General features: G+C 36.7%; 1 protein-coding gene across 9 annotated transcripts in view; it reads left to right on the top strand.

The window, feature by feature from the left end:
* PTPRK (protein tyrosine phosphatase receptor type K) overlaps nucleotides 1–27,724 on the top strand; it is a 415,886-nt gene that overhangs the window by 365,446 nt on the left and 22,716 nt on the right. For 2 of the 9 annotated variants that reach the window (XM_071549046.1, XM_071549043.1), the window contains exons 14-20: nucleotides 11,667–11,805; nucleotides 12,921–12,962; nucleotides 15,103–15,132; nucleotides 20,594–20,754; nucleotides 22,854–22,889; nucleotides 25,318–25,329; nucleotides 26,481–26,665. In XM_071549046.1, the coding sequence (XP_071405147.1) occupies nucleotides 11,667–11,805; nucleotides 12,921–12,962; nucleotides 15,103–15,132; nucleotides 20,594–20,754; nucleotides 22,854–22,889; nucleotides 25,318–25,329; nucleotides 26,481–26,665 (605 nt within the window). Of the gene's footprint in view, nucleotides 1–11,666; nucleotides 11,807–12,920; nucleotides 12,963–15,102; nucleotides 15,133–20,585; nucleotides 20,755–22,853; nucleotides 22,890–25,317; nucleotides 25,330–26,480; nucleotides 26,666–27,724 lie in introns of all 9 variants that reach the window. The other 7 variants (XM_071549051.1, XM_071549050.1, XM_071549044.1 and 4 more) reach the window with 6 other exon arrangements.

Here is a 27,724-nt window from a genome sequence, read left to right as displayed (position 1 = left end):
GGGAATTCACAGTGTGGAGTGGCCCATGTTTTTCAAATTGCAATTCACATTTTGCCAAAGGGACAATGTATATGAGATACATACAAGTGTGTCTTTACCTGTGTTCCTGAACACTAGAGCACATTGTTTTTATGTCAGTCCCTTTTTAATTCAATTTTTGTTCTCATTTTAAAATGCAAATTTGTTGTTGGTCATTGTTAGAAATAGCTCAGGGTCTCAGCACAGATATTTTTGCTACCTCATCTGCAAGAGTTCTTGGCACCCTGTCAGTTTAAGGTGATTTTCTCCTCTAAATCAGTCACATTTTAATCAGATCACAACGGACTGAAAACCCTAAAACCAGATTTAAAGCATAAATACCAGTACAGTAATCTTCTTTGCCAGCAATCCATTACATAAATCATAACACAACATTTGCATGTTATAGTTGGCTTCATTTATTTTTACTTTTATGTGAATTTGTAGCTTTTGTTAGATATATTCTTTTTTCATTTAATACAGTTTTATTTTTATGTAGAAGCTAGCTGAGAAAGCAGCAGCCCAAGGCGTATCCAATACAGAATAGCTAATTTCATCCTGTGGATAAAAAAACCGAACTGCTCTACTGACTGTAAAATGCAGCTGAGAGGGCAACAAAGCAACTTTCAAACTGATACCTTTTAGTTCTGCATACTGTACAGCCCATTACTACTATTTCTACAGCCTGCCTGTCTTCTGTCAGAGTTTGTGCTTTGTGAAATTAAAAACTGGTTCATCTTTACTTTTTATGAACCAGTATAATAACAGATACAAAAAGTTCATTTAACTTTAATCATGGAGGATCTTCATCACACCTGGCTCCCCATCAGAGTCTTGTGTGAATAGTCCTTGAGTAATGGAAATAACAAAATGTCTCATATTTCTTTCAGAAGGGAGAGAGTAATTAGAGGGTAAGGTTTGAAGGTAAGAGAACTTCAGTATTAAAAAATGTGAAAAAGTAGAGACAAAGGTTCAGAAAGTGGCAGTAGCTTTTAAGAGTCTTCTTTCTTGTAGGCATGTTTTGTCCTGTAGTCTGCAGAACTACCATTTCTTCTTAATGCTTGAAAGTTTCTTTGACATATTAATGATGTAGGAATATGTAGAAAGAGAGGAGGCAATGACACAATATGAAAGGCTTTTAATGTCATTACAGGCCCTGATCTGAACTTGGTAGTCAATGGCAATCAACCCAGAGCTGTGAACATTGATGCGTTTTTCATACAGTTGTCATTGCATTAGTTGCATGTTGTTGCAGTGCCATTATGGTTGTGTTTCTAGATGTCAAATGTGGTAAACAAGCCTACAGACAGGCTTGTGACTTCTTACACAGGGTTTAAGGCTTCGTTAACATATTTGTGCTGGAAATGGCTGGTGTAGCAGAAGATGGCAAAGCTCTTAACTAGCTAAAGGCTGTTGCCTTCACATTGCACCTGGTAGACTAGCATGGATAAGCACCCCTGCTTTGATGTTTCTGTGCAAAATCATGTGGCCTAGCTTAAAGTGCTGACATAAGACCTTTCAGATGTATTTAGATAAGCAGATTTTGGGAGCAGCTGCATAATTAGGGTAATGGCTGAGATAGTACTTGCAGCCTGCTGTAGTGTGCAGCTGGGTGATGCCCCACATTGGTTTGGAAGAGGATATTTACCTTTCCCTCATGGTCCCAGACATCCAGCTGCTTATGACACCTATTACTGCTAAAAAGTTCAAGAGATCCTCAAGAGTTTTGAACCATCTAACCTTTTGGAAGTGGGTGGTCTTCAAATGGGGATGTTTCAAAGGGGAAACAGAAGTTCTCTGTCATGGATGTTGCACACCAGTGTGTTCTGTATTATTTCCCATCCAGACTAGGGGACTTCTATAGACAGTGCATCAAGTCATTAAGGTATTGTAGAATTGAAGAAATTCCCGAAACTTTTTCTAGATGGAAGAATAGAATTCATGTGAAAGAAAGCATCTTCGCTTCTTTCAGAGTATATATATTTACTCTGTCACTCTATCTGAAAAAAGTACCCAATTTTACAAAAAACAAAATCCTGAAGGGTGGCAGTCATGAGACTAATAATCTGGGATACTAGTAACAGATGACTGCTATTGAAGACTATAGACTATATATAAACTATATATATGTGCTGTATATAAAACTTTATGCAAGTTTGTAAAACTCCAAAGGAAAAATTAACCACTTGTTTTCTTGAAGGTTGTTTTGCCTATTTTCTCATATTTTTCCATTCTGAATAGCAAATAATAACTAATGGCTGCTATTTAAGACTAGATTTAGCACTATATGAACTTTAATTTGCATGGATTTGATTTTTTGAAAGGATAAAGGAAACCCTTTCTGTTATTTCTCATTGCTTCTGTTTTTTTATTCCATCCACAATGTTATTACCACTGTATTTGATACAATTTTTCATCTTGGTAATTTTGGAATTTCAAGCTAATGTATCATTTGAGATGAGAGTTTGCAGTTTTCTGGTGGAGGAAAGTTAAGCTGTCCTTGCTTTCTTCAGTGTAATTATACAGGTCTGCAATAACTCTACAACTCCTACACTATCAGTAAATTCTCACTTGCAATTTTATAGTTGCTTGAATTAGCAGAAGTTATTCACAGAATGTTATTTTCAATACATATGGCAAAAATTAACTTCAGACATTTGAGAGTAATATTTTTCCCTATAAATTACATCATGTGCCTATATAAATGATAATGACCATTATAATGTACTTTCTCTGCTAAATTGCCTAAATGCTACCCTGGTGGAAAAGATGAAGCATTTTGTATATTTGTTACCAAATACTGTTTTTACAGTAATTTTCTTTTCAGATTTAACTATGACCTAACAAGCCATGTAGAAGTCATTGTGAAAACCAGATAATCTTTTAATGCAGTGTTTTGCATAGTTGAAATTTTATAACTAACATCAGGTGAGTCTTTATTTTTAAAGACATGTATTTTTGAAATCAGACATTTTGTTAAGACTAAAACTTGAAAGTTAATTGATTTGTAATGTGGCCAAAGACTAACTTATTGTTTTGTTGCTTAAAAAAAAACTTAACAAATGATCACAACAGAAGGTAGGCTGCTTTTTTATGTCCTCAGGAAAAAAATGATACAACAGGTCTAACAACATCTGTTGTGCTTATGAGGAAAATATTCGTGATGACCTTAAGAAATGGTAACAGTCTATGCAACAAGTTGTTGCTAAATGACTTGTTGATCAAGTGGATCAGAGTGTTAATGGACCATTCTTAACCAATACCCCTTTTCCAGAAAATCAGGAAGAATTAGTGGTTTAAATTGCAGTGTTTCAGTCTGATACTTTACAAGCAGGTGTGTTATGTATTTCTGCAATTGTTTTTTTTATGTACGCTTTTCAAGATCTGTTAATATACATGCAATCAAAAATTTTGGTTCAAATCTTTAGATCTCTGCTTCCATATTGGCAACTGAAAAAGCACATCACATGGTTCAACAAAGCATTATTTTGAAAAAAATTTTTTCCAACACACAGAAAATTTAGCAGATTTCAAAATAAAAGTATGATCCCAGTAAGTGTTTCTCTGAATTTTTCCAGCACTTCAAACATGCAGCTGTTAGAGGATGAGAACAGATATTTTAAAACAAGCACTTAATATTGTCCACAATTAGTATTTTAGAAGATACTATAGATTTCTAAAACCTGAGTTCTTAAACACGTCAGGATTTTTTCAGGGTAGATCTCCAGTCTTTGCACTGTTGGTGACAATTTTGAAATTATGACCTGAGAGGGAACTTCAAAGATTGAAAGAACACAGTACTAGACCCCTGAAACATGGTATCCTGATTCCTTTCAAATATTTGTTCTCATTTGTTTTGAAGGTAAGGCAGAACAGAAGGGGTGAAAAAAATGCTGTGTCATAGATTTTCAGGTGTCAAATCAACTAATGAATAGACTAATTTACCCATATGTAAAACACAACAGCATAATATGTTCTCAGTATTTTGGAGTTGATGGTTCCAGAGGTGGATGCAGCTCAGCCACCTGGACTTGGTCATGGGCTGTGATCAAAAGGAGTCTCCTCTTTCTAGGGCAATGCTGAAAGACAGGAATGGGCAGTGTTCCTCTGACTTTAGTATTTGCTCTTTGCTCTGAGAGGTGTTATTTCAGAAGCCTTAGCCCACATTTTTATCTTATGTTCTGTCCCGTGTAAGAGAACTGAACTAGAAGCAGGCAGTGTAACTTCAACTTGCACCTCTGTATAAAATACCTTGTCTCACTTGCCATCTGTAATCTCCCAGAGCTTTTTTGAGTGCAGGGGACACAGTTGCATCACTGAACCAGGTCCCTTAAAACTGACTTAGTTACCTCTGCATAAATAGCTTTTTTTTCTTGCATGAGGGCATCACCTTGCAAATCAAAAGCTGTACAACCTGTAGTTTATAACATTCACTGAACATCTTACTTTTCTAAAACCTAATCCTATCCTTACCGTACTTTCAAAGACAGTAAGGTGCCTGCAAAGTACATACTCCAGAAGTACATTGTAGTGGCAGATGCAGTAGAAATGCATTGACGGCACTAATCTTCTCTTTCAATGTGACCTGTGGAAGCAGGGCAGAGTGTTGCTGGAACATTGTCTCCTCAGCATTGTTCCTGCTCTGGCTGTCTTCATCTGCTCATGTCCAAGGTTTCTCAGCTAGTGAGGAAAAGAGAATCAGCATTTTCTCCACTTGATACTACTGAATTTATTAAGGTCAGCTTTTCACTAATTGATTATAAATTCATGGACATTACTGTTTTCAGTGTAGCTGCTGTGAATTTATATTGCTTCTTAGTAGAACATTGCAGGAGTAAGTCCTCATTAATTTTCATTTCAGACCCTAATAGCAGCAGACACTTCGTTCACTTGATTCTGTTTTCCTTATAGTTTCCTGCAAAAGTAGTACCAGCCAATGGACTGACCTGAAAGCCTTGGAGAGTAGTGGAAATGGGATTGAGGGGTTTTTAATTATGTATGACTTATCAAAACAACATTTATCTTTATGAGGCCTTAACAATACTGGTCAGGAACTGGTCTTTTATATATAAATGTATATATTATACTGGAATTCTAGGTAGCATTGTCATTATTGTGTGTCAAGCTATACTGTACTAGTTTGTTCAATTAATTAAAATGTATTAATATTTATTAACTTTATGTTTGTCATTTAAAAAGCACACAGTAGTATAAGATCAGGCTATTTTTCTGCATTATGTGAAAGCAGGATGTGTAAGCAGGTGGTCACCTGCTTGCTTGGTGTACCATATTTGTATGCATAGCCACCCGTGGGACTCCATGTGCTTAACTTCTACAGCTCCTTATACTGTCTCACATCTGACCTACTACAGGTTAGCCTAAAGATGTATTGATCCCATTTTTGCACGTAAGATGTCAGAAGGAAGTGTAGGGGCCCATGAAACAGTGTCTCTATCCATTTCTGCAGCAATTACCTTTTATGTAGGGAACAGTCATATATAATTTTGTCCATACAATGGCTTAACTTATGATATCAAAAAGCTCTGGGGCCTTGAGGGATCCTTCTGTGACAATCAGCCGGTAGCATCTGTGACACCTGCCCTTTCCCCCAAAGAGAGACACACGTGAAGATAAGTTTTTGCAACACAAAGTGAGTCAGTAGATTTTACCTAAGCATCACCTCACTACCCTCGTCTTAAAGGGCGAGTTCAGAGAATAGGCTGGTGGTGCCTGGCATCCCCACTTTTCCCCAGGAGAGCCTGTTAAACTCTCTTACTTGGGACAGTCGTGGAGCTGGTTGCCATGGTGACAAGGATGAACCTTACACTTCAGAGCACAGCTCATGGAATCACACTTTCTGTTCACAGTCAAATACAATCTTTCTTTTAATAATGCTACCCTAAAAATCTGTAATTTAGAATCCTGGAAGCAACAGCTTAGATAGATCCAAACCGCAGTGAATTACTGGCATGCCTTCATCTCCCAGAAACTGTACTCCAAAAGAGAAATTCTTTAGAAGATGTGGGGAAGGGAGAATTTTAGAGATTCTTTCCCCAGTTAACATGTCTTCAGCTTTCAACCTGAGAAAGAAAAATCTTAAAGAAAGAGAGGGTGTGTACCAAACTGACTCAAATAAGGATATCTGCAAGACCTCATGAGTAGTCTGCATAGTTTGCTAGAAAAAGTTGCAGGCCCTATCTCCCGATCCCTACAAAAGTATGTTAAAATATTTTCATCAAATAGAATCAGCTGTGACTTTTCTTTTAAATATACTTAAGTTAAAAGAGGTTACAGATCTTCTTTCAGTGAACTTCATTAATTAAATTTCAAACTTCAAAAAATTTCTTTAATTCCACAGTGATTATCATTGTAGCAAAGAAGTAACAAAACAAAACTGATGGATGTGGAATGATCTTTCCGGGCAGATTATTAAAACACAGGGAAGACCAGTCTCCGTTTCTCAACAAGCCCTTTTCTCAGTAGACTGACATATCTCCAGAGCTGCCTCCAGTTTCATTTGATGATGTTATCCTGATGTTACCTTGTTGAACTCATTCAGATGTCATTCCTGGTTTTAATTAAAAGTTTCTGAATGCCACATAACAAAAGTACAGAACTGATTATCTTGAGCAGAGCTATTTTGAATATCAAGCTATGCAGCAGTAACACCAGTTTGTGAGAATTGAAAGATCTGCCATAAACAGAAATTAACATTCAAAGAAAATGCAGTGCAATAAAATAGCAGCTTTAATCATGCATAAAACTGAGTTTCTTCCCTTGCTTACACAAAGGAAACCCAGCATAAAATCTTGTGAATGCTAAAAGAGTCAAATGATCTGGTAAGAAAGTTACATATAAAAATCTTGTTCAAAACCTCTGATTTAAAAAACTGTCTTGTAGAAGGCTGGCTGTTCTCTACATGGTACCATGCAAGCAGCCCTATGAAATCTTGTCAGAATTTTCTGGTTGAATAATTGTGTTTGGATGAATGAGTAGAATATCATTATCTTGGGAAGGAATAGGTGAATAGATTTTGTGCTGAGTGTCATAAATTCTCTGAAAATTTTGCAAGGCTGTGTGTAAATTTTGAACCACAGAAGGAAGGAGAAGACAGGAAAGCAATATGTGCCATGACTGGATTCCTTATGCAACAGTATACTTCAAGAATAAAGTATAAATACTATGCATATGCTCAATTTTATAAGTGGATATTGGATTTTTTGGTGTGTTTGACTAAAAAGATGGTAAAAAAAAAATAGAGGAATCAAGTACATCAGGAAATTGTGAGATAAACACTATCTCATCAGCTGTTTAGAATTTTATGTTCCCTGCAATGCTAGTCTAATTAGTCCTGTTCACAGTTGATCTTCATGCTATTTATCATGGAAGTCAACTGACTGAATATTCTCCTTTAGTATCTCTGAAAACAAGATAATGACTTTTTATATGGTGACTGTTACTGGCTATGTGCAGAGTCAAAATGACTGGATAGAATTATTTTATGAACTTTGTGAATGGGATTGTGGAATGTGATTGCTGTTACTGTTCATTAGTTCAGAAGAAAGGCAAGTAGATAAGTTGCTAAAATCCAGTGTTCTCCTTCCAGTTTATCTCATAAATCTTCAGGGTAGGCAGCTATTCTTGCACAAAGGAAAAATGTAGTTAATACTGTTTCAGATCAGAAACTATTTTTGCAAATTTTATGGAAGATAAGTTTGCACTGGTTGAAAACTGTTGGATTATGTCTTCTTAGACTTACAGGATCAAATTGTGAAAAACATAGTAATGTGTAAGACAAAGATATTGTAAAAATTACTCTTTAATTAAAAGTCTATTAGAGTAAGGCTGGCCAAAAAAATTAATAGCTGAGAGAGTGTATTTTCATATGTTGATCGTTCTGTTGCCATACAAGGTTCTTTTTCAGATCAATAAATAACTTTTTTAATACAGTCTGCTGTTCAAAATATAAGAACGGATTGCAGTACTACATTACTAAAAATGAACAGTAGAAATTAATAAAGCAATTGTTTTTATAGCTTAAATTATTTTAGAACATTTTTGCCTTTAGAAATATACACTAGTTCAATTATCAAATTTATTTCATCTTTAGCTACTGTATCTCTCCAATTTAGAGATGTGTTTGGGTATTGTCATGGACCACGTCAAAGGTTTACAGATAGATGGCATCTGTAGCTCTTCCCTTGTCCACTGATGTAGTCACACCATCATAGAAAGCCAGTAGGTCGGTTAGGCAAGATTTGTCGTTGATGAAGCCTTGATGAGTGGAGTTACTTTGTTTGACAAAACCAGCAGTTCAGCCTACAGAAAAAAAACCAAAACACTTCAGAGAACTAAATCCTGGTAATGTTGTAGAGAGTAAAAGCAAATTCTCAGACTATGCAGAAGTTCTTTGGCTGCTGTAGTCCCTGTGCAATGAGCAGCCAGGAGACATTCATACATATAAGTTTAACACATAGGCACAAAGTTTCTCTGTTTTTGTCCTTTGTCTCTGTAAGCGTAAGTTTGCACATGCCTATTACAATACACTTCGAGCTATTGAAATTAAAACACAAGTAATATGAAATACTTTCAAATTCATAAGTTCCATTAAATGATTCTGTGTTACATTCAATAGCTTCCTCAATATATTTTGTTCTATGCAATGCATATACAGATAAGGCATAGATTACAGTCTGATTTATATCTATGATTACTTTCACAGAGTTTCCAAATGTAATATTTAGTCTAGAGAATGCATATACTGTCTGTTGCTGGAAACATACATATAATAATCGTGGCTTCAAGTCCAAAGCAATTTTTCTGTTGATACTGGGGAAAAAGGTATCATTTTGCGAGGAGATTTTAGCATTTTGGGTATAGGAGTCTCATCCACTGGTTATACACTTGCTTAGTCTATAACTATACAGTATAATTTTTCTCAACTAATTTAGGACTCTGTGGTACATTTGTAGTGGGCACAAACTGTGTCTCATAAGCAGCCTTAAAGTTCATGGAATGAGTAACTGCCTCTTACTTCAAACCCTTTAGTGTAACAAAATGAGAACAAATGGATAAGTAGTTGATGTCCTCTTGGCTTTTCACTTCTGTTCTACGAACTTGACAGAAAGCTTCATTTTGAAGTTATTGATGATCCAAACCCAGTCATTTCTTACACACTGTATAATAAAACACCTGTGCCTAAGTTAGCCAAATAAGTAGTCCTTCAGTAACCTTTCCTTCAGTTTTTCTGAGTTGTGTATTTTTCTTTCTCTAAAGTAATTTTTCTGAGTGAAATAATGTGTGTGACCACACAATAATTTTAAACATGGCTCTGAGAAGCAACTACATTGAAGCTTGCTCTATCAAGTTATAAGAGTCCTGTCTTTCTCCTAAGAGGTGTGAATCAAGTCTGTCATTCTTTCTCCTCTACTCAATCATTGCTAATACTCCTATGAAAATACCACTGTCCTGATCAAGGCTCAAAGCCTGTGCTGTTGGGTATATTTTTTGCCTTCAAGTTTTGAAATATATCTTCGGGTCACATCTAATCCCTGTGATTTGTAATTTGAAATCTCTCAAAGACCTAGCTTTAAATCTCCATCCACACAGCTAAATCTCTTGCTCCAGCCTGAGTTATTTTGAGTAGTTCTTACCTTTGCTAGGCCAGAGCTGCCCAGCTGTGCTTGCATTGTACACTTCCAGATACAGCAACTATCCCACTCCTGTATGATCCCTCTTTGCCCATCCCACATCCTTGCTGTTTCTCACTGCCCCATACAGCGAGCATGAGTTTTTTCCCCATTGGCATATAAAGCCATTTATATTTAGTTTTGATTGGTCTTTTGACTCTACTGATTGGCCTTTTGGCTCTACTGCTTATCAAGTATTCATTTGCATTTGTCATATCCAGCCTAGCTAATATTGGACTGGGAGCTGATTCATTTTAAGCACTGAGAATTTTGCATACCTTTGTCTTCCAGTTCCACCTCAAAAGTCATGCTCCTCATTTCCTGTTAGACAGCATCATATGTGGATCTGACATTAATTCTAGCTTGTCTGTGTGTGTGGTGTGTACACAGCTATATAAATGCACACACTACTTACCTAATTGTGACTCTTACCACTGGACACCTCAACAACACACATAATACAAACAAAATATATAGAATTGAGTCCACACAGGTTCTGTATGCAAGTGTGTATGCAGGCATATATTTACACAGAGGAGGAAGCATTTAGTATTTCTCAGCAGATAGAGTTCAAGCTGTAGGTGAGAGAGATGATTATAATGATGAAATCTTAGGATGATGATTAAGTTTTATGATTAAAGCAACTGCCAGATCTCTCACTGTCTGTCTAGCTCTTGCATGGGTGTCTGGAAGAGAGCACATTCCTAATTCAAGGTTGTTCTGAGGGTAAGTGGTTCAGATATTGCTGAGATAAAGGTTACTGAAACAAGGAAAAAAGACTGATTTTAAATGACAGCAAGATCCTTCCCTCTAAAGATAGTATGAGTTCCTGTACATGGAACCTGAATAAAATGGATGAAGTAACATGATTAAAATAAGAAAGTATTGGATACCAATTGTTTCTGGTACTGACTACACTCACTTTCTGAAAGGCCTGTGGAGCAGATTTTCAGTGGCGCAGTAGCTTTTCTCTGGTGTGACTTCACCTCATTTTTCATTCTGCTTCTTTTGATGATCTGTTGAGAAGCATCTCAGTTTCAGGGTGAAGGACATTTTCTGTGTAATGACATAGGCATGATGATACCAACAGTTTTTGCCTACTCCACATGCAGCTGCTGTGAGAGGAGAGGTTAAGTAGCCATTGCTGAGTGCTGGGTGGAGAGTGAGAGAAGGGTCAGAGGGAGAGCAAGCACACATACCGTTTCATGCCTGTGAGTACAGAAAAGGCCATAGCCTTAGAAAGTATGAACTAGAGAAGAGGAGAGCCATTTCCTCTTCCACAAGTAAACATCTCATGGGATTTTACCCCTGGCTGAAGCTGATTTTTATTTTTTTATCAGGCTAGAAAAACCCATGTTCCTGATCTTTTGTACACCAGGCTGTGATGCAAAGTTGTGCAGACAGAATGGCTGTGCACTTTTATGTATATTCAATTTTACTCTCTGTGCTGTAACCTGTAGCCTCAGCCCACTCAGCTGTGTTACACAGTGGTTTCATCTCTTTGTAGAACAGCAGTTTGTGTGGTTTTTTTCAGGGCCTGTAAACAGAAATAAAACTCTTACTGACTTTCAGGTTGGCTTTGTGGATTACTTTATTTAAAGAATTAAAATTCCCAGTAGAATACAGACCTCAAGCCAGATGCTGTAAGGTGAATTAATATACAAATGTGGACTGAAACTGAGTGAAGGGGAAATGTTCTGCAGTTTAGGGTGCAGACTGTGGCTTGCAAAAGTGTTTGATAAACACTATTTGTATACTTGGTGTTGCAAATATATGGCATGTACATTGAAATTTATAGTGTGTCTACATACATATATATGGGTGTTTAAACACGACGAATATGTCTATATTTTGGCTACTGTATTAACACACACACATATTTTTAAATTATCACCAACAATTATTTCTTTGTCTCTAGTGCTTATACATTTCAGTAATTTCTTTTTTTGATTCATTTAGCAGCAGCAACAGAAGAACCTGAGGTGATTCCAGATCCAGCTAAACAAACAGATCGGGTGGTGAAGATAGCAGGAATAAGTGCTGGAATTCTGGTATTCATCCTACTTCTCCTTGTTGTCATATTGATTGTCAAAAAAAGGTAAGAAAATGGTCTGTGCTGATTGGTCTTTTTTTTCCTCCATATCAAATGATAACTAAATGGGTGTTTTTTACAGGTCTTTCAAAAGAAAAGAAGGTTTTAGGACCAGTAGATCACATCAGTTTTTGGATGAGTTCTTTGTGTTTCCTTTTGGTTTTGCTGTGATTCTTAGGATGTATTTAAAGAGAGGATTTCTTTATATTTGCAATCCAAGAGCTATACATTTTCTCATGTTATTTATTTCCAAGTAGTGTTAAGTTGGAGTTGGAGGAATGTAGAGAATATTAAAGTGGGTGGAATTGAAATTCATGGAGCCTTTTTTATTTTTTAAAGCAAAGAAAAATAGTAACTTACTGCACTTTTCATGTTTTAGTCACTTAATGAATATGATTTCCTATATGCAGCTCTAATGAGTTACTTGTATCTGTATGTTACCCAACTTGCAAAATAATGTAATTTTATACCTCTTTTATGCTCTTGTAAACCTGGAGTTTTTTCTTAAAAGTCATACCACAGTATTGTAAAACTATCTAGTGAGTCCCTAGTGCATGAAATTGTTTAAAAGTGTATTAATTTGAGTGAATTTTAATTTTTTTTCAGTGCTTTCTTAGACAGTAAGCAATATCGCCATCTTCTGGCATAATACAGCACTAACCCTGCATCTCAGTCCTGCCTGTAGAAACTTGTGTTATCCTATTGCTTGGTCAGTGTTTCAAAGTCTAGCCTTCCCCGTAGTTGCAACTCTTTTCACCTAGCATAAAATTCCATAGTATGTCCCTATAAAGCCGTAGTTATGGTATAGAAACTAGTTCCTCTTTCTCTGTGCATTCCCTCCCTGATGGGTCTCCTTCATGTGGCACATGCTGATTTCTCTTGGATAGAACAAGCCCTTTGCCTTCCCATGGTGTGTGCGTTCTGTGCCCTTGCCTTTTGCAGAAGTTGTAATGAAAAGTATTTTTGTAAATGTTACATATATTCTTCTGAAATGCAGTTTGGTATTATTTTTAAAGATTGAGCAAAAATTAAAATTGTACCTAAGATCATTCTATATGTTATAATTACTGGTTTGCATTAGATTTTTTTAATTTATTGCCTTTTTACAATTATCCCTGGAGATATATAACTTGGAGAAGAAACGTCTGCATTAGAAACATTAGGTATGCTTATAGTGTTCTGTGTTAGTTAGCTACATATGTGATTTTTCCCCAAAGTGCTTTTACTTTTCTCTGTTGTTTACCTCTGTGGTTGAGAATTGACACATATGCAAAAGGTCCAAATCATCATATGCAAAAAAGACATATAGTCAGCCAGTTTTCCTTATTTACACACCTTTTGAAAAACAAAAAAGAAGTCATTTTTCAGCTTTTAGGAGGCAGTCTCTCTATTTTGTAGTTTTATAGCAAGGTACATGCTGGGGAGCATCATCTTAGTATGTGTTACAGTGGTCCCCTTATGTTTAATAGAAAACTCTGTGTGTGTGCACGTGTGTGTGTGTGTGTAAGAGAGAGAGAGACTGACACTATACAGTGTCAATCACTTCCAGAAGGGATTGACTAGTTTTTCAGGTAACAAACAAACAAAAAAATTCCATGTGTTCATTTTTTCTATCCTTTTTATCTCTGTCATTCTGAGTCCTTTTAGGCTCATACTTTCATTATTGAATTGTTTGATGAAAATAATTATGTCCATGAAGTGATATTTTAAAGTCTTCCCCTTTTCCCCTCTTCCTTCCTCTGAACCTGTGAAGGCAGTATCCTCTTAGGAATGATTCTCATTCTAAAGCACATAATATTTCTAAACCCCTATACTATTTTCTTTTCAAAATAGGTGAGAAATTAACCTGCTTAATGAATCTTTAATGATTGGCCATTTTTCATCATAATAGTTTAATTGGTTGTCTATTGTGTATGTTACAGATATGTCACTCTTCTTCCCGCACTTCCCTTAGGGAAAATGGGCACTTCTTTTTAATGCCAGCTTTATGAAAGGTCTCAAAAAGCATAGAAAAACTTTTTGTTTCTGAGTTAATTCAGTTCATTTAGTGAATCAGGGCAATTCATATCATGAAGCCAGGAACAGCTGTAAAAACTCTGACACATTCACACAACCAAAAACACACTTCACTTAGCTGTGGTGGAACTGAAAACCGATCCGTCTGAATCATCCTCTGTAGTGTACCTATTCAGTGATCCATTATGTAGTATCCCTTTTGGTACCTGAATTGACCACAGCTTATTAGATGGAAAAGTCAATAAAACAATCATTTCTGCATTTTCATTGGTTTATTAAGTCATATGCACAGCCACCACTATCTCAAACTGATTAAATGCAGCATTACGTTTTATTGGAAAGTGGAGTACTAAATAGTTTTGTTCATGAGCTTGAGATGTTTTAGGCTTTGCCTGATCACTTTGTGCAAATTGGTTTGAAGTTTTTCTGAATGAAGCTCTTAACAGCTTTTACAGACTTTTACTGGAGTAATCAAACCAGCTAAGAAAAGGGATACTGCATCTTTAACAAGCAATGCCATTTTTATTTTCAAAGTCATTGTTGGACTATGTCCAAATGTCCTTCATTTCCTTCCATTTGTTTACCTTCCATGTTTTTAATGCTTAGCATGACTACATCAGCATTTCCAATTTTAAGATTTTAAAATAGAAAGCATATGTTTGCATTCAGAAAATGTGTGGTATATATGTTAGTATACACGTCTGATATAAATGTGCAATTTTTAAAATGTGTGTACTCGTATACCTACACATAATGTGCATACAAACATATATGTATACACCTGTGTACTGAAAAAGATGTTAAAATGAATGACATGAAATTGTTTTCTGATTAAATGTATTTATTAATGGAACCTTTATTTTTTGTGACTGAAAAGTAAAAAGCATATCTGCTGCACAAGATTTGTACACAGCTGTTCATTTGTCATGACATCTAGGCGGTAATCATTATATTATGCTGAACTGCATGTTGAAATTACACAATCCATTTAATTTTCAAATTTTTGGCAATAAGTGAAATCTCAGCATGTAATTTTCTCAAGTGATCTTTCTAAAAAACAAATCATTTTTATATGCTAGTGGTTTTTTTGTTTTTTTTTTTTTAATTGCATGGCAAAGTAAGGTTAGTTTGTGCATGAGCTAGTTGAAATGCTATCCAAAGAAACATGAATTTTTCAACCTTTTTTTTTTTAAAGCGCACATTTCTCTGCTTTATTGAATGTGACAGAGTCACGCTTTTCATTCACCATTGCTTCTCTTTTTCCACTGTCTGTGATTTGCTTGCCAGGAGGAGCTACTATTCTTACTCCTACTATCTGTAAGTAGAATACGGGTGACTTACTATTTTACTTGTTTTAAAGATGCAGTATCCCTTTCTAAAAAACAAAAACAGCCTCTATAATTTTTTTCAAAAGTTTTGTTGTTAGTTACCTTTCATTGTTCTCAAGTTTGAAAATTTGCTTGTATCATTGTATCTGTATTTCTTGCTCTGTTTTTTATTTTTTTAAAGGGATATTGTATTTCTAACTGTATATTGAGACTATAGCTTTTTGCTACAGTTTTTCCCATAACTATCATTTTAGTTCATTGTAATCATAATTTAATTTGCATAATCATTCACAGCAACACATCACACTAAGGAAGAAACCTCTTTTTGTATTTCCAAGCCAGAGAACTGTGCTTGTAAATCACAAATTCTACTTTCTTAGCATATCAGTCCAGGAGTAATCTTGTGCACCACTTGTCCCGTGCCGGTTGTAGGCAGACATCAAACCTTTATAAATAGGGCATGGTTTGCATCTATCACTTTTGAGATGTTTTGCAAACAAATTTTAAAGTCTGGATATTACTTTTGACATTGGTTTGTATAAAGTTTTACTTCATTGAAGCAATTGGCTTTTTTTATATGTATTGACCAAATGAGTTTTTGTGAGGACTGCAACAGTTTTGTCTGTGATTGAGCAAAACAGTTACATGCATTCTTGATTTTAAATATATGCTTAAAGCTGTTGATTTCAGAGGAGTTCTAAGAGTGCATTTCAGTGCTTTGATGAACGGGTGGTATTCAATAATGGTGCTCTTGCACAATTCTAAACACATTAGTTGACTTCTTTAAACAAACTTAATAATTTTAAAAAAATAATATATATATATATATCAACTGGTTTAGTTAGCTGCCATTCTCTGGTTGATTGTGACAAATTATAATTTCCTTGTTAAATAACAATTACTTCAACTCAAGATAATTAACCACACAGTTTCATCCTATGATGGAGGACTTTTCACCTCCAACCACTGTAACACCCCCCTGTGCAGGTTCATCCAGCTGGATCCTTTAGCAGATAACGAGAATCATTTACACTTTCTGTCAGCCTCTAGTTCTTTAACCTAATGATTTGCTTAACTATCACGAAGCATAGATTGCATGTGGCTTTAGCTGAGTGAGGGAAGGGGAAAAAAGGAAAGGAAAGGTAAAAGAAGTTGTCAAACCCCAAGGGTACCAGGAGCTGTTGAACAATAAATCTGTCCTACCATTTCCCAGCAGTTTTGGATTTCAGTGCTACAGCACAATAGGCCTTTTTAGGTGTTGAAGCAGAGCATAAGAATTAGAAAGTAGCTACTGTAATAAGCTAATAGCATGAAAGCCTTAATAGCTGTTGATTTATTTATCATAGCTAGCAGGTTTTGTTACAAAGTGATGCTTCAAAGAAAAGCTTAATATCATTGAGAGATGAGATGTAATAGTGTTTTTGTTCCATTTCTGAGGTGACATTAGAAAAAGCTGATCTTCAGTGTATAGAGACTACTTGAAAGGCTTTGAAACTTAAAAAAAGAGTTTGAACTAGAAATGGTAGTTATGAGAATGCTTTGATAGTGTTGTGAACCAGTTATAAAGCTCAGGCATTTTCAAACTTGGAAGTTCTTACAGTCTTCATTTATTCAACCAGAGTATCATTTAAACCAGCTTCTTTTAAGTTATTAGCAAAGTGTGGAGCATGTGTATAAAAGGAAGCAGATTGCTGGGGGACATCCAACAGATTTTTTAGGTTTTGCACAACTGATACAGAACCCTCATGTATACCACAAGAGTTTGATGAAAAAATGATAGGTTTAGAGACCAACTTTGGGATTTTTGTAGTGACAGTGTTAATGAGTAGTAATTTTCCAACTACTCTATCTGGATGCAGCCCCTACTATGGGAGAGATACTCAAGGCCATACAACAGGTGAAAACTGGCAAGACAGCTGGGGTTGATGGAATTCCACCTGAAATCTGGAAGCATGGAGGTCAAGCACTCCATGCCAAATTCCACGAGCTTGTTGTGCGTTGCTGGGAACAAGGGGAACTACCACCAGAACTCCATGATGCAGTCATTATCACCCTGTGCAAGAAGAAAGGAGAAAAATCAGACTGCTCAAATTACCGAGGTATTACTTTGCTCTCCATTGCTGGTAAAATCCTTGCAAGAATGCTTCTGAACAGATTAGTACCCATTATTGCAGAAGATCTTCTACCTGAAAGCCAGTGTGGTTTCAGAGCCAATAGGAGCACCACAGACATGGTGTTTGTTCTCAGACACTACAAGAGAAGTGTAGGGAACAAAACAAAGGTCTCTATGTAACCTTTGTTGACCTCACCAAAGTTTTTGACACTGTGAGCAGAAAAGGCCTGTGGCAGATCTTGGAACATTTAGGATGTCCCCCCAAGTTCCTCAAAATGATCATCCTGCTACATGAGGATCAGCGTGGACAAGTCAGATATGGCGATGCACTCTCTAAGCCCTTTCCAATAACCAATGGTGTGAAACAAGGTTGCATTCTTGCACCAACTCTATTCACAATCTTCTTCAGTGTGATGCTCCAAAGAGTCACAGCAGACCTCGATGAAGAAAACAGCATCTACATCCGATATCGTACCGATGGAAGCCTATTCAACCTAAGGCAACTGAAGGCCCACACCAAGACCCTGAATCACCTTGTCCGTGAGCTGCTTTTTGCTGATGATGCCGCTCTCGTTGCTCACACAGAAGCAGCTCTGCAGCGCTTAACATCCTGCTTTGCAGAGGCTGCTGAGCTTTTTGGGCTGGAAGTCAGCCTGAAGAAGACAGAAGTTCTCTACCAACCCGCACCTCAATAAGTCTTCCATCATCCTCACATCACCATAGGCAATTCAGAGCTTAAGTCAGTCCAGCAGTTCACCTATCTGGGAAGCATCATTTCCTCAGATGGTAAGATTGACAAAGAGATAGACAACAGGCTAGCAAAGGCATACAGAGCCTTCGGAAAACTCCATAAAAGAGTCTGGTTCAATAAACACCTGAAGAAAAGTACAAAGATTAGTGTCTGCAGAGCCATTGTACTGTCTACTCTTTTATATGGGTCTGAATCCTGCGTCATCTACCGCCACCACCTGTGGCTTCTTGAACGCTTCCATCAGCGCTGCCTCCGTTCAATCCTAAACATCCACTGGTCTGATTACGTGAGCAATGTGTCTGTTCTTGAACAGGCAGGGGTCAGCAGTATCAAGGCCATGCTGATGAGAACGCAGCTGCGCTGGGCAGGGCACGTCTCCAGGATGGAGGATCACCGCCTCCCGAAGATTGTGCTCTATGGTGAACTCGCCACCGGCTGCCGCAAGAGAGGAGCCCCGAAGAAGAGATACAAGGACTCCCTGAAACAACACCTCAGCCTTGGCCATATTGACTGCCACCAATGGTCCACTCTGGTCTCCAATCGGGATTCATGGAGACACACCATTCACGACGCTGCTGCTTCCTTTGAGAATGCACAGAGAGTCAGTCTTGAGGAGAAAAGACAACGCAGAAAGAACTGTTCCTTGCCAATGTCACCTAGGGAGACGTTCCGCTGTGCCTTCTATGTCCGGACCTGCCTATCCCGTATTGGCCTTTTTAGCCACCAGCACGCTTGCAGCAAGCGTGGGTAGTGCCCTTCTCAAATCTTCGTTCGCGAAGCCTAGCCATGATGATGATCTGTAAATGGGAAAAAGAAGCATGACAAAACAAGGAGATGAGTCTGATCGGTGGAAGAATCTTTATTGTTTGCAGGAGGGCTTTTTTCATCCATATTCCCTTATCATGAACCAAGACTGTTTAACTTAAGTAACATTTTCTTAAATACACACAAGCATGAAATGCTTCTTGCCCTAGAGAGCAGTGTAGGTCCTTTCTCTTGGATGTGCTCAGAACTTAACAAGTAAATGGATGGATAATTTACACTAATATTCTTTATAGAGTCACAGAATGGTTTGGGTTAAAAAGAGCCTTAAAGATCATTTAGTTCCAACTCCCCTGCCATGGGCAGGGACACCTTCCACCAGACCAGGTTACTCATAGCCCCATCCAGTCTGGCCTTGAAAACATCCAGGGAGGTGAAGTTCACAATCTCTCTGGGCAACTTGTGCCACTGTCTCACCACCCTTACAGTAAAGAAATTTTTTCCTGGTATCTAATCTTCTAATATGTAATAAATATCTAATATAATTCTTATCTGCTGTTAGAACATGCATGGAATATTAAAAGTTGGCTGAGAATAGAGGATGAGTAAGCAATCCGTTTAGTCAAGAGAAATGTAAGATGAACACTGTCTAAACAATTAATAGGATATTTGATGATATTCTGTGTGGAAAAAGCTCATTAAGCTAAGTTGTGTTTGAAATACACATTTTCAAAAACTCGGTATCTTAAGTGATGATTGTGTCTCTCCCATGTGGTGTCAGATTTATTCCAATAAGCAGGTTAATTATCTATTATATTGCAGTCACAGCTTCAGATGAAAATAGAGGTCTTTCAGAACAGTATGTTACAGGTTCTTGTAGAACCAAGGTTCTCTTCATGCTGCTCTGCACACTTCCTGCTACTTGAGATACATGCCTTAAGTGTAGTATGCTTTCAATTATAATTAAAATATATTATTTGCTTTCACTTGACTTGTGGAGACAGTAAAAATCACTTTTAGTTCTTCATCAAAAGGGAAGAATTGAGAGATATTTCTGAAGTGTGCACTTTAACGGCATTGTCTATTAATTTGAGGTGTTTGGGTGTACAGGTTAGGTTGCTCTTTAGCTGTAATACATTCAGAGTTGTAAGACTGTTAATGTCAAAATTGTGATGCTCCCAAGCTACATGAAAAAGTAGAATGATGAGGGTGGTTTTGTTTTTCAAAGAACCAAAGTTCAGCATCAGCAACCAAGTGTGCTGTCATGTTGTATCTTGTATACCGAATGGGCAGAACAACCTTTAACACAAAAGGTAGTATGAATCTATATTGAATAATTATGTCTCTTTTGTTATTTCAGAGGGTTTTTTACTAACAAAGTAATGTAGAAGGTTCAATCATTTTTTTCCCAACAAGGCAAGCAAGGGGAATGAATTATCCATTTATGAAATCAAAACAGATATTTAAATGGAGATGGTTGGTAAAGCTGCATGCACAGATGCTTCTTATTTGTCATTTCAGTTAAAATGTAATTATATTCTCTAATTTGTTTATATTACTGTAATTACTCCACAGGAAAAAAAAATATAACCAGGGTACAGCAGTAAGCACTTCCATTACAGCATTTGTGTGTGTAGAGAAAACACATGATCATGACTGTTTCATAGCAGGGTGCAGAGTTTTATCAATTACATGCTGAAAAAAGTTCTACACAGGGAAATCAGCCAAACTTTTCAGTCACTCATGATTACAGATAAAGATTACTAAAGACATCAATATTCATCAAGTTTTAAGGTGGCTTGCTTTTTTTTCTTGGCTGGGCAGCAAACTTGCAAAGAAGCGCAAGGATGCCATGGGAACCACCCGCCAGGAGATGACCCACATGGTGAATGCGATGGACAGGAGTTACGCTGACCAGAGCACTCTGCATGCAGAGGATCCTCTTTCAATCACATTTATGGACTCACATAACTTCAGCCCCAGATGTAAGTAGACAGTGATATATTCTCTGGACCGTAAGTGAATATAGAAACACAGAAAACTATATTAAGCTCCAAGTTTTCCAGGAACATTGGCAAAGCCAAAGGTTGAGTAGGGATGTTTATATGCTATCCTTATTGTTATGCGGTCAATTATTTAATTAAACATTTGCATGTATTTTCACTATGCAATGATTTTTATTTCAGGGAAAATACTCTACTTCTAGAATATCTCAGTTAAAATATGAAATTGAGGGTTTCCTCATGGGGTATTTAATGCCAACATGTTAAATATTACTGCGTAACACCATGTCTAGAATGAAGTCCAAATTAATTTCTCTTTTTTGGCAGTAAGAACATTATAACAGAAGGAAACACTGACAATTTTCATTGCTGCTTATGAAGTTTAGGAAAGAGCTTGCTAGTATATCTACAAATTTGTTCTATATTTGTATTCAATTTTTGTAGACATGCCAACTGTCTGGTTTTGAAAAATTTGGCAGTTTGGATTTCTGATTGTTAAGTGATTGTTAAGCTACCACTGTCCAGCACTCTTGCCTCCCAGCACCTGCACTATGCCTTGCACAAAAGCAAGATACTCCACTGGCAGACTCTGAATATCTCAAAAGTAGTGTATAAGTTTCCAGAGAAACACAGTTCTGCCATGGAGCTGGTGGGAACCTGACTTTCTCACAGCTCTATGGACTTGTGGCTTGGCTTTAAACAAATCTGAGCAGCCTGAGCTGCTTCTGATTTGCAGTCTTTTGGGAATGACACTCCATCTCTCTTCTCTTGCCTCCCATATGGCTTACTGTTCTTGAACAAAGTACATCCCTTAAGTTCTTTCCTGGTTGTTGTAAGGAAAATGGATTTTGGAAGAGGATTTATTGCTCAGGTTTTTTTGAACCTTACTAAACTACAAAGCGCTAACATTTTAAGTGATGTATAACCAATTATAAATGGGAATTGAGTATCAGCCTAGTAGTTTTTCTACACAATTTAAGTTGCAACAGTTTGAAAAGTCTCCAAAGTTCGATGTCTTATTGGCATTGAAATTCTTGGAGCCAAGAACAGCAGAGACAGTTTGCTATGGACTTTGATGATTGATCCCAGGCAAAGAATTCATCATGAATTTACATGACTATTAGTGAGCTGGGGCTGCCAGGCATGCTTCCAGATGGAGTGATGTGATGCCAAGAGCCCATGAGCTCTGGCTATCACAGCTGTCTTGGTTGGTTGGCAAAGAAGTTAGGCATTGCTGGTTTCTAGCATCATAGGTACGTGATTTTTTTTTTGTGTTGGAGAATTCATTTCTCCTGACCATTGTCTGTGCTGAGAAGAGTCTTCCAAGTTTTCAGAGTTTCCTGCTATGGGACAAACATTTAGGCAGATTGCTTGAGAACTGGGGCTTAATTTTGTCACAGAAATGTTGATACTCTAATTTTGTGTTTGAAATTGGAACAAAATCAAATCCTGGATTCCACCATTTCTGTCCAAAACAGTGCATTTGTCTAGTGCCTCGTTCTAGTTGTAATAATGAAAGATAAAATGCTATTCATTTTATTCATACATCTGCATCTGTCTATCTGTGATTTTCCTATACTTGTTAAGAGCAATATCTTAGGGTTCGCACATTAAAAAGGCAATTAACTGTATAAATGTATGTCTTTTTTTTAATTACTTGGAAGATTTTATAGAAATACCATTTTATTTTGAGATGAGCTATTCAAGCATTACATGAGAGAATTGGGTTTAAAAGGACAGAAGTGAGTTCTGTGAAAGTGAACCCTTTTATGAAGTGAAAGAACAATAGTGAAGGAGGAGCTCTTTCAAAATCTAAATTGCATGTAATGTCTTCTTTCTTCCATTTTAGTAAGAATCTCTTTGCCCTTATCATTACATTTCTGAAGTCCAAAATCACTGCCTTTCATTCCTTTTTTATTCAGGATGCTTTCTTGAACTGTGTATTCATTCTGGTTTTCTCTTGTAATAAAATTAATGGGGTTTAGTTATCAGTTGGTTATACTCTGAAATATATTGTTTTTATTCTTAAAATACACAAATTGAGGGTAATGTGTTTCTTCATGGGCTTTGTTTTTCTACAGTGCCCAATGATCCACTTGTGCCGACAGCTGTGTTAGGTGAGGACCCTAGTCCTTCATTATCCATTCCTGCATGAGTTTTGTCTCCTTGCATGGTTGAACGTTGAAATAGCTTGTTTTATGTAAAACTGTTCTGTTGTCGGAAAATAATTCTACACTTCATCAATTCAGAATGAAACTGAGAACAATTTTAGAATAAAAATTATTTTATGTTCTCACTAAGAAGTTATTCTTAGTCACTGCTAACTGAAGAGTAAATGAGGAAATAGCTAAAGGAAGATACTAAAATTTTTCCTCACAGAGCTTTGAAACTGAGTTCTGATAAACTGACATATGAAACTAGAGTTCTATTAAGAGATCCTTAAAAATAAAATTCAGGTACATATTAGCATTGTTTACCATCCAAAGCTCCATTTTCTAAATAACAAGAATGAAAAGAAAAATAATAAATGAAAAACTTCCAGAATGTCCAAGAAGAAACAACTTTCTTTGTATATTTTGAACAAATACTTCTGTATACCTGTATTAATTATGTATTTCAATTGACATTAGCTAGTAAATTTTTCAACTTTGTACTTACTTTAAAAAGAAGAGCATATGTTGGAATGGCCAGGCTGCTTATATCTGTTCCGTATCTAACACTGAATGTAGCTTTTAGAGTTGCTGATTTTATTTTTTTTTTAAATACAAAAAGTATAATTTGTACCCAAGTTCTTGGTTGGATAAACACTATATGCATTATTGAGTTTCAGTTAGTTGCTGAGGTTATTTTAGGCTAAAAGACAAGTATCAGGAAATGGACATGAATATAAACAAGTAAAATTAGATTCCTGTAAGTAGCACTTAAAGGGACCTGCGGGCAATTTAATTCCTCCTGTGTTTTGAGATGGGACTTCATACGTAAAATATAGACTCTTTCTGGCAATTGATTGTCTCATTGTGTTTTAAAAAGTTGGAGTGAGCAGAATTTTGCTCTTGCAGTGGCAGTTCCAGTGCCTTGTTCCTTCTAAGTAAAATAAAATATAGATTCAACTCAGTAATACTTGGGACCCAAAGCTAAATTTTCTGAGTATTAATTGCTACTGAGTCCTGCTACTAAATATTATTAATGCTTACCCCTAGTACTTCCTAACTAGGCTAATCTAGACTAAATCTTCATTAGTGAAGGAGAAGATCCTTCATGGCTGTGGATTGAGCCATTTCCTTTTGAGAGACTCATAGGACTCATGCTTATGTCTTTTCAAAACAGTCTTTTACCCAGTAAAAGGCTCACATATCCTCAGTTTTCTCTCTTTTACTTGAGTTAAACCCAGTTCTTTCACTCATTGTCTTGTAGCTGCTCTTTTCTAAATGTCATGTCATTATTTTCCTCTGATCGCTTTCCAACTCATAAGTTGAATTTTAAATTGCAGTGCCCAAAATCAGGTACAGTTCTTAGAAGTCTCAGTGCTCATCTGAGTGGAATAGGTACCCCATGTGCCACTTGTATTTTTCCTGCTACTTGAACTGTATTGTGCTCATGTTGCTGACTTGCATTGAGTTACCTGTTAAAATCACAGTTATCATTAGCCAGTCCATTGCTCCATTCTGTAGTTTTATAATTGACTTCCATTTCCAAAACACAATATGTTGCATTCGCCATCCAGTTCACCTTGTTGATTTTCACATCCCCCAAATAACCAAGATAACTTGAAATCTGATCCTGTGCTTGGGAAATGCTTGTGGTACATTACCACTCAGTGCCATACTATAAGGGTACTTTCTGCTGTGTCAGATACAGACAGCTGTGAAAAGCAAGGGCAAGGAACTAACTGAAGAGCAGTGAATTAGTTCCTGTCTGCATTTCTATCCAGTAGTAATGCTATTCTGGACATGATAGTCTCCTGATATAAGCAAAGCAATGACAGTTGGAAGAGATAATATTTTTCATTGAGTGCACTGAAATAGTGAGAGAGAAGCATACAAGCTTTTGGGCACAACATGTAGAAGAGGCCAGGTACCTGTAAGCTTGTTCCTGTGGAATTGAATCATTTGACTTACTCCATCTTCATATAGCCCTTGCTTGGGCCAAGCATCACAAAACAGTTTTCTTTTGCTTTATTTAGAGATAAGCAAAATTTTATGGGCTCTTAGTCATAGAACACATTCTTTTATATGAAACTCTTATTACTTTGTAGCTTTACTAGGCTTCTTTTTCTTCATGTATAGGTTATTAATGCTACTCTCCATTCTGTGTACATTAGCACTACGTTAGTATGACAATTTTGCTTTTCTCAAGTCCCTACCATTACACTGATGGCATAATAATATGGCCCTTATGTTTTTTAAATGGCTTTCATTGTTACCTATTGTGAAGCTTTAACAACTTTTAATGTCACTTTCTTTTAGTCATTTTCTAATATAGTCCTGAAATAAATTTCTTATGTTCTGTTCACTCATTGTTTTTTGCTGCTTCAATGGGTTAAAGTGCCTATTACTGGTAAGTATACTGCAAGGAATGGGGAGCACTGCAAATCCTGAGGTGGTTTGAAATGTGTGTGATTTAATATGGGTAACACTACAATAAAAAGTGACTGCTGTATGTCACTCACATTATTAGGTGGGTTAGCGAGGCATAAATGTACTGAAATTAGCAACTTGTGTGACAGTTCAAAGAATCGGGTTTCTTAGGAGATTTCATTTCAGAAGGCATTAACAGGGTTTGCATTTCAGTGCAATTGTAGAAAATCCAACCCTTGAGGTGTTCATTTTTTTTCCTAGAGTATTTGGTCTTCTAATCTGGAACTTTTGCAAGGAAAATGGTAAACTGATTTCAAAGAAGTTAAGGCGGTGACTGCTACCCAGTTCTCATTTTAGTAGTTATTTTCCAAAAAGGTTTAAATTTGATTTTTTTTTCTCTGCAAATTCATTTGATCTGATGATTGCTTATTTAAATAAAGTAAGTATTTCACATAAGGGATCACAGAATTGATCACCTCATGCATCTTTGACTTTTGGTTTTGATATGAGGATTGGTGTAGCATAAAGTGTTAAAAGGAACTTCTTTGTTTATACAGAGCAAATATTGTGGCTGAAATCAGCATGCTCAACAGTTTCATTTCTCTACTAAAAGACTTGAGTGTTAAAATGACCACTCTGAAGCGCTGATTCATCTTCCTAAGTGGAGGTGGTGTTCTGAAGTGGTGGCATAATTGCTTCCCTTTTTTACTGAGATCTCAATTTACAGTTTGTTGACTTTAGACAAATTATGTGCTGATACAACGATAGAATTATTCTAATTTATTGTTAAGGTGTAGTATTGCTGTTGATACATATTAACCATTAAAAAGTTACTTTAGGTGATAGTCTGGAGTTTCCAAGTACATTAATGTCATAAAGTTTTGTAGCTTCAAATAAAATGCCCTTCAGACATCTTTACTGTGGGATGAAGGACTGCAAATTTTCGTATGTGTTTGCTGTTAGATTCCTTTATGTACTTCACAGTATTTATGTGCTGGAGAGTAAGTGCTTTGTGTTCTCAGAAATAAGATACGTTTTTGAAGGCAGAAGTTGAAAATAGATATTGATATGTATACCAGCAGGTGTTATTGCTCTGCATGCACCTAATGCATTGATTTCTTGTGAATACAGATGAAAATCACACTGCGACAGCAGAGTCCAGCCGACTTCTGGATGTCCCTCGTTATCTTTGCGAAGGCACAGAATCTCCATACCAGACTGGGCAGCTGCACCCTGCCATCAGGGTGGCTGATCTCCTGCAGCATATTAATCTAATGAAGACCTCTGACAGCTATGGATTTAAAGAGGAGTATGAGGTGAGATCTTCAGTGGTGGGGCTTTGCTAGGACAATTCGCTTTGAAACAGGCAGCCTTTTGTTGCATTGTATTGCAAAAGAATGGAACTAATTGTTACGGGTTCAAGTGAAAAACAGATAAACAGGCATAAGATTCCTATATATGTAACCCAGAAGTGAAATACTGAGTGGAGTCCAATGGTTTGAGCCTTTACCACTGCCTGGTAGAAAACCCCTATGTGTTCCTTAGGGTATAAGAAGACCTGCTGAATCTTTTTGACATATTGTAAGAAGTTGTCACTCTTATATTGCTGCTCTTTAGTGGAAATGCTGTAATTAGTTATGTGAGCCATCTTCAGTGCAAATCTCCTGATCAGGTTAAAATAAATATTTTAACCTGGCTGGTTTCACAAGAAACAATGACTGAAAGCACTCTCATGATTTATTATAGCATCTCAGTAGGGCAATACTGGGACATAACTCCAGGCAAGAAGCGGTAAAGACATGCTGAGGGTAGTAACGTTTTGAAGTTCTAATTAACTTGCCTGAGCATGTCTACTTACAATGTTAATCTTAAAATGAAAGCAAAAAATTCCCAGTGCTGGAGGTAGAAGATGAGTACAGATTAATTTCACTTCTGATCTCTGAATCTGTTGTGATTCTTTGGAATTAGAAAATCAGGCAGGACACAGAGTAAAGATGGGAATGGTACTGCCAAGGTTGCTCACAATCCAGCTAGGTTTAAAATTAGTTTTCTCTGAGTAAGTAATCTCTTCTGACACAGTTTTCAACTTCTCTCCTTTCTGCAGCTGTCTCTACTGTAACATAAGAATGGAATAAATAAATATGTGGTTTTTAAAAGAATATTATTCTCTTTTCCTCTCTTTTACTTAAATATACTTCATTATGCTCTGCCTAACTTCAGGGCTAAGCCCAACTGTCAGCCATTGCTGGGGGGGAGGGTGGTCCCTGATGCCACCTCAGGTGTTTTCCTGCTTGCTGCTTCTTCTGTTACTATACACAACATCTATTCCCTGCCTTGGGCTTCTGACTGTGCATTCGAGTTCTGTTTCCATGGCT

The sequence above is a fragment of the Pithys albifrons genome, chromosome 2, assembly GCF_047495875.1.
Source record: "Pithys albifrons albifrons isolate INPA30051 chromosome 2, PitAlb_v1, whole genome shotgun sequence".
NCBI classification, from domain to species: Eukaryota; Metazoa; Chordata; class Aves; order Passeriformes; family Thamnophilidae; genus Pithys; species Pithys albifrons.
The sequence above is the reverse complement of the archived record's forward strand: the minus strand, read 5'-3'. Positions and strand labels throughout refer to the sequence as shown.